At 40.8% G+C, this 10,013-nt stretch overlaps 1 protein-coding gene across 2 annotated transcripts in view; it reads left to right on the forward strand.

Moving 5' to 3' along the window:
• Window positions 1-8,638, forward strand: part of HAUS1 (HAUS augmin-like complex, subunit 1) — a 24,698-nt gene extending 16,060 nt beyond the window's left edge. Inside the window, exons 4-9 of one of the 2 annotated variants that reach the window (XM_011949336.1) lie at window positions 569-703; window positions 3,133-3,256; window positions 3,653-3,718; window positions 5,588-5,659; window positions 6,222-6,269; window positions 8,380-8,638. In XM_011949336.1, the coding sequence (XP_011804726.1) occupies window positions 569-703; window positions 3,133-3,256; window positions 3,653-3,718; window positions 5,588-5,659; window positions 6,222-6,269; window positions 8,380-8,430 (496 nt within the window). In that variant the 3' untranslated portion in view covers window positions 8,431-8,638. Of the gene's footprint in view, window positions 1-568; window positions 704-3,132; window positions 3,257-3,652; window positions 3,719-5,587; window positions 5,660-6,221; window positions 6,277-8,379 lie in introns of both variants that reach the window. The other variant, XM_011949337.1, reaches the window with a different exon arrangement.
• Window positions 8,639-10,013: the final 1,375 nt, after the last annotated feature.

The following is a 10,013-nucleotide window of genomic DNA, read 5'->3' on the forward strand; positions in this document are numbered from 1 at the left end:
TCTCGATCTCCTGACCTCGTGATCCACCCGTCTCAGCCTCCCAAAGTGCTGGGATTACAGGCTTGAGCCACCGCGCCCGGCCTAGAATTTTTTAAACTTTTTCTTATACTTACATGCTATCATACAACTTAAAGTCACATTATGTTTTGTGCCTTCTTACTATAGCTCTGGCATAACACTGGGGAAGCAAGATGAATACGATAGTAACTGCCTTCAAGAACAGTCTCTGCTTACAGTCAAATAAGGGAGATGGAAATGTAGCTATAACATAGTGTGACAGCTGTAACAGTAAAAGTATGTATAAGGTACAACTGGGTCGCACAGAGAAGGAGGTAGTTAATGCCAGGATGACAGTGATGCTCATCTGAGTTTTGAAGGAACAAATGGAACTTTGCCAAATGAAGAAGGGCATTCCAGGCAATGGGAACAGTGTGTAAAAAAACGCATAAAGGTATGAACAGCATGGTTATATAAAAATCTACATAGCAGTAAAGTCATTTTTAGCAATAAGGAGTAATTATAATTATTGCCCATTAAGCCCATGTATATGACCAGATTCTTCTTTTAGTTTTATCCCTGCAGTGAATGATTTGACCTCTAATCTCTTTCGTACCAAATCAAAAAGTGAAGAAATCAAGATTGAACTGGAAAAACTTGAAAAAAATCTAACTGCAACGTTAGTATTAGAAAAATGTCTACAAGAGTAAGTAATTGAGTTCTAAGTGGTGACAATTTATAAATAAAGGAGTAATAGGACATTGTCAAATTTAGTTTTGGCAGTAGGTGTGATTTTAAAAACATTAGGAAATAGGGTCCATAAAACATTTTTTTAAGTAGAATGATTAGTGAAGCTGGAGATCGTTGGATATGACTTTTTCAGCTTTTTTTTTTTTTTGAGACGGAGTCTCACTCTGTCACCCAGGCTGGAGTACAATGGTGCGATCTCAGCTCACCGCAACCTCCACCTCCGGGGTTCAAGCGATTCTCCTGCCTCAGCCTCCTAAATAGCTGGGATTACAGGCATGAGCCATCACGCCCAGCTAATTTTGTATTTTTTGTATTTTTAGTAGAGACGGGTTTCTCCATGTTGGTCAGGCTGGTCTCGAACTCCCGACCGTAGGTGATCCACCCACTTCGGCCTCCCAAAGTGCTGGGATTACAGGCGTGAGCCACTGCGCCCAACCTGACTTTTTCAGCTTTTATTCATACAGTTTCTTACCTTGTTTTTTTTCTTTTCTTTTCTTTTCTTTTTTTGTTTTTGAGATGGAGTCTCACTGTAACATCCAGGCTGGAGTGGTGCAATGGTGCAATCTCAGCTCACTGCAACCTCCACTTCCCAGGTTTAAGCGATTCATCTGCCTCAGCCTCCCCAGTAGCTGGGAGCACAGATGCGTACCACCACACCCAGCTGGTTTTTGTGTTTTTAGTAGAGACAGGGTTCATCATATTGGCCAGGCTGGTCTCGAACTGCTGACCGCAAGTAGTCCACCTGCCTTGGTTTCCCAAAATGCTGGGATTACAGGCATGAGCCACCATGCCCAGCCTCTTGCCTTTTTTTTTTTTAAAACAAATAATGTGGGTTTTAGAATTTTCAAACTGTATGTGATTTTTTTTATACTTATAAACTACCATACAACTTAAAGTCACATTATGTTTTGTTGTGCATTCTTGCTATAGCTGTGGTATCCCTCTTATGATACGTTAGGCCTTTTTCAGGTCCTTTTTGCCCCAGGGATTAGGGCCTATAGATCAGGGGTATGTGTATATATGCACAAGTAATTTGGCGGTATGTAAATTTATTCAACAAATATTGACTACATAGGTGCAAGGCACTGTCTTGTCACATTTATCGTTATTTATTTATTTGTTTGTTTTTTTGAGACAGAGTTTCTCTCTTGTCACCCAGGCTAGAGTGCAGTGGCGTGATCTCAGCTCACTGCAGCCTCTGCTTTCCAGGTTCGAGTGTTTCTCCTGCCTCAGCCTTTCAAGTAGCTGGGATTACAGGCACCTGCCACCACACCCAGCTAATTTTTTTGTATCTTTAGCAGAGATGGTGTTTCACCATGTTGGCCAGGCTGGTCTCGAACTTCATGTCGCATTTAGTAAAGAGGTTTTTAGGACCTCCTATTTCAAATTGACTTCAGGATATGTTAAATTATTATTATTTTTATTTAAACAAAATTCACAGTTTATTTAGGTTGAAATAAACTATACAACATTGACTTTCTTTGCCAAAAATAACAGCAATATTTTCCATATTATTTCTAGATAAGCCACAAAACAAAATATGGAATGCTTCACAAATTTGCACATCTTCCTTGCGCAGAGGCCATTCACATTTTCTCTGTATCGTTCCAATTTTAATATGTGAGCTGCCGAAGTGAGCACAATTTTTTTTTTGAATGACTGATTTACTTTCTTCAAGAATAATTGGCTGACATTAATTGTAAAATTGTTGTAAACCTGAGCAGCATAGTGAGACTGTCTCTACAAAAAAATTATTTATTTTATTTTTTTTTAAATTTGAGATGGAGCGTTACTCTACCGTCCAAGCTGGAGTGCAGTGGTACAATCTCAGCTCATTGCAACCTCCACCTCCCAGGTTCAAGTGATTTTCCTGCCTCAGCCTCCCCAGTAGCCAGGATTATAGGCGCATGCCACCATGTCTGGCTAATTTTTGTATTTTTAGTAAAAACAGGGTTTCACCATGTTGGCCAGGCTGGTCTCAAACTCCTGACCCCAGGTGATCTGCCCACCTTGGTCTCCCAAAGTGCTGGGATTATAGATGTAAGCCACTGTGGCTGGCCGTCTACAAAAATTATAAAAATTAGCCAGGTATAGTGGCATGTGTCTGTAGCCCTAGCTATATGGGAGACTGAGGTGGGAGGATCACTTGAGCAAGGAGCTTGAGGCTGCAGTGATCACATCACTGCATTCAAGCCTGAGTGACAGACCAAGACCTCATCTCTTAAAACAAAAAAAAAGCCCAGAGTGCAATATGGAGGGAAAGATGACCTGGTTACCAACTCTTGGCCAAGCCAGCATTGAATCCAAAAGTAGTAGAATTTCTATTGTACAATACTTTTACTAAGGAGAAGAAGAAGAAAATGTTTTTAATTTTGCTTTTTAAAGGGATGTCAAGAAAGCAGAGTTGCATCTGTCTATAGAAAGGGCCAAAGTTGATAATCGTCGTCAGAACGTGGACTTTCTAAAAGCAAAGTCAGAGGAATTCAGATTTGGAATCAAGGCTGCAGAGGTTTGTATGAAGGACTGAATATAGTTAGCTCTCTTCATCCTTATTTTTTACCATCACCCTCACAGCTAGGCATTATTATTCCCTTTTTACAGATGAGAGGACTACGGAGAAGTTGGTAACTTGCCTAAGATTACATAGCCAGCATAGTAAGCAGATCTAGATTCAAACTCAGGCATTCAGGCTCTGAAACTCAGGCCTTACACATTGTACCCATCTTGTCACAAATGCATGAGTGTGGAAAGGATTCACATGTAAGGTACAAATGCTTAGATACATGTACAGTTTTTCATTTATACTTTGTAGCTCCTCTTTTACTGTGTTATATGTTAAAAATATCTGATGGTGGTCACTTTTGAAATAATTTTTTAACTGAACTCCTTTTTTTGGTAATTGTAGGAGCAACTTTCAGCCAGAGGCATGGATGCTTCTCTGTCTCATCAGTCCCTAGTAGCACTATCGGAGGTGAGCTTAATTTAACTTTCTTTAAAATTTTACTCCACGATCTGATTTTTCATTTGTTTATTTTTATTCGGCTTTTATTTACTGTGGACCTGATTTCTTTTCCTTTACGTTTGTACTCTATATTCACTGGTATTTATATCTTTTATTCCATGTTTAGCTGTATATGCCCTCACATTTCCATGGTTTCCTTTTTATTATAAGTTAGAAACTCTGCTGGAGTCACTTATGTATTATGGATGTATTTATTAGACAAATTTATTAAAGGACCATAAGCTAATCATCTGGGTACTCCCCTTTCTTCTCTTTCTTCTCCTTCAGTAGACAGTAAAATGCAGGTGTCCAAACTCCTGTAGTTACCAAATGCAATTATATAAAGGTTTTACCTGCTTTGGTGGGAAGAGAGAGAAATAGCGGGTTTTGTTTTGTTTTATCATTCTTAACTTTTTCATACTTCGTTCTTGGAATCTAGTGTTGACAATTCATAAATATGTATTTGGGACTCTAGTACTTCCTTTACGTTTTTTTCCCTTTTTTTAATAAATAGAGATGGGGGTCTTGCTAAGTTGCCCAAACTGGTCTCAAACTCCTTGGCTCAAGTGATCCTCCCACCTTGGCCTCCCAAAGTGCTAGGGTTAGAAGTGTGAGCCACCACACCCAGCCTCCTTTAGGTTTTGATTCCTCTTAATCACATTATTTTGTATTCTTAGACAGCATACTTCAATCCTATTGTTAATAAATGGGAGTAAAGACCAGGCATGGTGGCTCACACCTGTAATCCCAGTACTTTGGGAGGCAGAGGCAGGAAGATTACTTAAGCCCAAGAGTTTGAGACCAGCCTGGGCAACAAATCAAGACTCTAGCTCTACAAAAAGTTAAAAAAATTAGGCCAGGTGCGATGGCTTATTCCTGTAATCCCAGCACTTTGGGAGGCCAAGGCGGGCGAATAACATGAGGTTGGGAGTTTGAGACCAGCCTGGCCAAAATGGCAAAACCTTGTCTCTACTAAAAATACTAAAATTAACTGCGCATGGTGGGACATACCTGTAATCCCAGCTACTCAGGAGGCTGAGACAGGAGAAAGGAGAATCGCTTGAACCCGGGAGGCAGAGGTTGCAGTGACCCGAGATCGTGCCACTGCACTCCAGCCTGGGTGACAGAGCAAGACTCCATCTCAAAAAGAAAAAGGGCTGGGCATGGTGGCTCATGCCTGTAATCAGCATTTTGGGAGGCTGAGGTGGGTGGATCACAAGGTCAGGAGAACGAGTGGCTAACACGGTGAAACCCCATCTCTACTAAAAATACAAACAATTAGCTGGGGTGGTGGCACGTGCCTGTAGTCCTAGCTACTTGAAAGGCTGAGGCAGGAGAATTGCTTGAACCCAGGAGGCGGAGGTTGCAGTGAGCCGAGATTGCGCCACCTCACTCCAGCCTGGGAGACAGCGAGACTCCATCTCAAAAAAAAAAGAAAAAAAAATTAGCCAGGCGTGGTGGTGCATGCCTGTGTTCCCAGCTACCTGAGAGGCTGAGGCGGGAAGGTTGGTTGAGCCCAGGAGTTTGAGGCTACCTTAAGCCGTGATTGTACCACTGCACTCCAGCCTGGGCAACACAGAGAGAATCCGTCTCAAAAAATAATAATAGTAATAATAATAATAATTAAATAAGACTATCACTTTCCTATTTTAAGTATCTAACAGGTGCTGTTTCCATTTGGAGTGAGTTTGTCTATTTATCTTAGAAGCTCTTTATTTGATAACATTATTTAAAATATACTAATGTTAATGCTTTGTTGTGTTTTATTTCAGAAATAGGCAGTATTAGTTGCATTGTGAATGTTTCTGTTACTCTGTGACTGTGTTCTTTTACCCCCAGAAACTGGCAAGATTAAAGCAACAGACCATACCTTTGAAGAAAAAATTGGAATCCTATTTAGACTTAATGCCGGTAATAATTTTCATGTATTAAAAAAAATTATTTCCTCCAACCTTCCCTAAGGGTTCTATATGACCATGAAAATAGTGTGTTTAGGCCAGACGTGGTGGCTCACGCCTGTAATCCCAGCACTTTTGGAGGCTGAGGCAGGCTGATCACCTGAGGTCAGGAGTTCGAGACCAGCCTGACCAACATGGTGAAACCCCGTCTCTACTAAAAATACAAAAATTAGCCGGGCGTGGTGGTGGGCATCTATAATCCCAGCTACTGAGGAGGCTGAGGCAGGAGAATGTCTTGAACCCGGGAGACAGAGGCTGCAGTGAGCCAAGATTGTACCATTGCACTCCAGCCTAAGCAACAGAGTGAGACTCCGTCTCAAAAAAAGAAAGAAAGAAAGAAAATAATGTGTCAGTTTTTAAGGGTTTAAAGTCAGTGGTCAATTTCAGTGTTATATGTACGTTAGGTCTTTCCTCTGGGAGGCTTTTTGCCTTTTGAAAAGGATTGTGGCATTATTTTTCTCCTTGAGTCTGAATTGAGGCAATATAACCTTTCCTTGTTTTATTTTTTTTTAAAGAATCCATCTCTTGCTCAAGTGAAAATTGAAGAAGCAAAGCGTGAATTAGTAAGTAGTTCCTGTAATTTTTTCAGATTTTTTTAAGAAGAAAATAAATGCTAATATAGCTCAAGTCCTCTTCATCCTTCTTTCCTTTCTCCTTAGCAGTAAACTGCAGTCCTAAAGTTACTGTGTATCATTCTCCTGCAGCTTTTAATACTTTTTTGGTTGTGTACGTGTGTATATATTTTTTCCATTAAAAAACATATAGTAACTGGGCATGGTGGCTCACACCTGTAATCTCAGCACTTTGGGAGGCTGAGGCGGGCGGATCACCTGAGGTCAGGAGTTCAAGACCAGCCTGGCCAACATGGGGAAACCCTGTCTCTACTAAAAATACAGAAATAAGCTGGGCATGGTGATGTGTGCCTGTAATCCCAGCTACTCGGGAGGCTGAGGCAGGAGAATCGCTCGAACCTGGGAGGTAGAGGTTGCAGTGAACCAAGATCGCGCCACTGCACTCAGCCTGGGGGACAGAGCAAGACTTCGTCTCAAAAACAAACAAAAAAAAACCACATAGTAGTATTTTAGCCTTTTAAAATTTTGTGTAGATTTCCCTAGTGGAAAAAGGGGGATATATTGAGACATACAGAATATTCTAGGCAAAAAGAATTTGCAAAGTCATATAAGCTGAAAAATGGAGGACTTATTCAAGCTGTAGCAAGTGATAAGTTCCAGCTGCTTAGAAGCATGAAATGTAAGATACAGTTGGAAAAAGTTCATTGGTTTATGATGTAGAGGGCCTTAGTATATAAAGAGTGTTGAACTTAAGAGGATGTAGAGACCATGGAAAGCTGCTGTGTGTTTCCTTGTTTTTTAAACTCAAGAGAAATATGATCAAAGCTATGCTTTTTATTTTTCTTTTTTTGAGAAAGAGTCTTGCTCTATCTTCCAGACTAGAGTGCAGTGCTGTTAGCTCACTGCAACCTCCGTCTCGCAGATTCAAGCAATTCTCATGCCTCAGCCTCCCGAGTAGCTGGGATTACAGGTGCATACCACCATGCCCGGCTAATTTTTGTATTTTTATTTATTTAATTTTTTTTTTTTTTTTGAGATGGAGTCTTGCTTTGTTGCCCAGGCTGGAGTACAATGGCATGATCTCAGATCACTGCAGCCTCCACCTCCCAGGTTCAAATGATTCTCTTGTCTCAGCCTCCTGAATAGCTGGAACTACAGGCATCTGCCACCACGCCCGGCTAATTTTTATATTTTTAGTAGAGATCGGGTTTCGCCACATCGGCTAGGCTGGTCTTGAACTCTTGACTTCAGGTGATCCACCCACCTTGGCCTCCCAAAGTGGTGGGATTACAGGCGTGAGCCACCACATTCGGCCAAATTTCTGTATTTTTAGTAGAGACGGGGTTTCACCATGTTGGCCAGGCTAGTCTCCAACTCCTGACCTCAAGTGATCCACCAGCCACCACGCCTGGCCAGAGCTATGCTTTTTGATCAGGTTAGTGCGTTAGGAAGATTATTCTGTAGCCAGTGTTTAGGGTAGATTGGCGGAGGGAGAAAGAACATTGCAGAAACCAATTTGCCTATTTGGGCCAGAGAAGAAGTAAAGAGGACAGTGGCAATGAAAATGGAAAAGAGGCCGGGCGCAGAGGCTCACACCTGTAATCCCAGCACTTTGGGAGGCCATTGTGGGTGGATCACAAGGTCAAGAGTTCAAGACCAACCAGGCCAAGATGGTGAAACCCCATCTCTACTAAAAATACAAAAAAATTAGCCAGGCGTAGTGTTGAGCGCCTGTAATCTCAGCTACTCAGGAGGCTGAGGCAGAGAATTGCTTGAACCCAGGAGGCAGAGGTTGCAGAGTGAGCCGAGATCGTCCCACTGCACTCCAGCCTGGGTAACAGAGTGACACTGCATCTCAAAAAAAAAAAAAAAAAAGCAGAAAAAGAGGTGATGTGAGTGACATTGTGGAAGCATATTGTTTTAGTAGCAAAGGCCAGAAAAATTTATTCATGTGTCATTACAGATTTCTCTCTCTAATGGTATTTTTAAAATTTTTTGTTTTAATGTTTCCTTTTTTGCTTCCCTTATTTTAAATAACATTAAATAAAAGTTAGAGCATCTGTTTTATGTCCTTATTTATGGTATGTCTTTCTTCCTGTAGGATAGCATTGAGGCTGAACTTACAAGAAGAGTAGACATGATGGAACTGTGACAAGAGCCAAATAAACATCCTTTTCCCTAGCAAAGTAAATCAAATAGGACTTTACAGAGTTCTTTTTCCTCTTGGCGTTTCTTAATAACAAAATTTTGTGTATTCTTAGATTACAGAATGTCATATTTGATAGAATATGGTTTCTTACTGTGTATTGCATTTTTGTGCCCAAATACATAGTTTTCATATTAAAAAGCCTTTTCTCTTACTTCGTTTCTATGTGGTTGGTGGTTAAGAATTCTTCAGTAGCTCTACAAGGCAAATGTTACAACAGTTGTGCATGTGTTCATTAGGTCAGCTAAAGTGAAAAGGAAAGGTTCCACAGCTCCCCAGTATGTTTCTCCCACGCTCTTCTTTCTCCAGGGGTTTGCTTTCATTCTTTTTGATCAGCTCACTGCCTGCCTCCAAATGTTAATATATGCAGGAATTTAGTTTATGAAAAAGATGACCTTTTAAATCAGTAGTAGAAAGATGGATAATTCAACACTTGGCATTAGGTCCATACTTCACACCTTATGTCAGGAAAATCCAAAGAATCAAATATTTAAATATAAAAAATTTAAAAATAAAGGTACTAGAAGAAATTGAAGGGAAGTTTTAATGTTTTTGACCTCTTTTTAAGAGACAGGCTCTTGCTATATTGCCCAGGCTGGCCTCAAAATCCTGGACTCAAGCAGTCCTCCCACCTCAGCCTGTTGAGTACCTGACACCACAAGTATGTGCCCCTGCACCCAGCCTAATGTTTGATTTTTAAATAATTGTGAGTCAGAAATGTATGACCAGAACTCAAGTGCCATCAATAAGTGCTTAAAATATTTAAATGTTTTGTTTTAAGTCAAAACAGCAGACAAAACAGAGTCTTGTTCTGTCTCCCAGGCTGGAGTGCAATGGTATGATCTTGGCTCACTGCAGCCTCCACCTCCCAAATTCAAGGGATTTTCATGCCTCAGCTTCCCAAGTAGCTGGGACTATAGACGTGCACCACCACATTGGCTAATTTTTGTGTTTTTATTAGAGACGGGGTTTCACCATGTTGACCAGGCTGGTCTCGAACTCCTGACCTTAAGTGATCTGCTTGCCTTGGCCTCCCAGAGTGCTGGGATTACATGCATGAGCCGCCGTACCTGGCCTATTTAAATATTTTGAAATAATAAAAATACCTGCATGGCAAAATCTATTGTAAGTAAAATCAAAGGACATGATAAATGTAGTACAGGAGGAGATTTTTCACTGTACCTTTTTGTGCCTTTTAAAGTTTTATACCATGCAATTAAAAAAATCAGCTTTAAAAAAATTATTTCAATCTCTTTAAAGCTTTTTTCTTCTTTCCTTTCCCTTGCTGCCAGCCAGAAAAAGACACTTGTATTTTCTTTTGGAAACTGTCCATATCCTTTTGCCAATTGTGTATTAGCTTTTGGTCTTTTTTTTTTTTTTTTTTTTTTTTTGAGACAGAGTCTCGCTCTGTCACCCAGGCTGGAGTGCAGTGGCGCGATCTCAGCTCACCGCAACCTCCACCTCCGGGGTTCAAGCGATTCTCCTGCCTCAGCCTCCTAAATAGCTGGGATTACAGGCATGAGCCATCA

The sequence above is a fragment of the Colobus angolensis genome, unplaced genomic scaffold (genome assembly GCF_000951035.1).
Source record: "Colobus angolensis palliatus isolate OR3802 unplaced genomic scaffold, Cang.pa_1.0 Scaffold299, whole genome shotgun sequence".
In the NCBI taxonomy this organism is placed as follows: Eukaryota; Metazoa; Chordata; class Mammalia; order Primates; family Cercopithecidae; genus Colobus; species Colobus angolensis.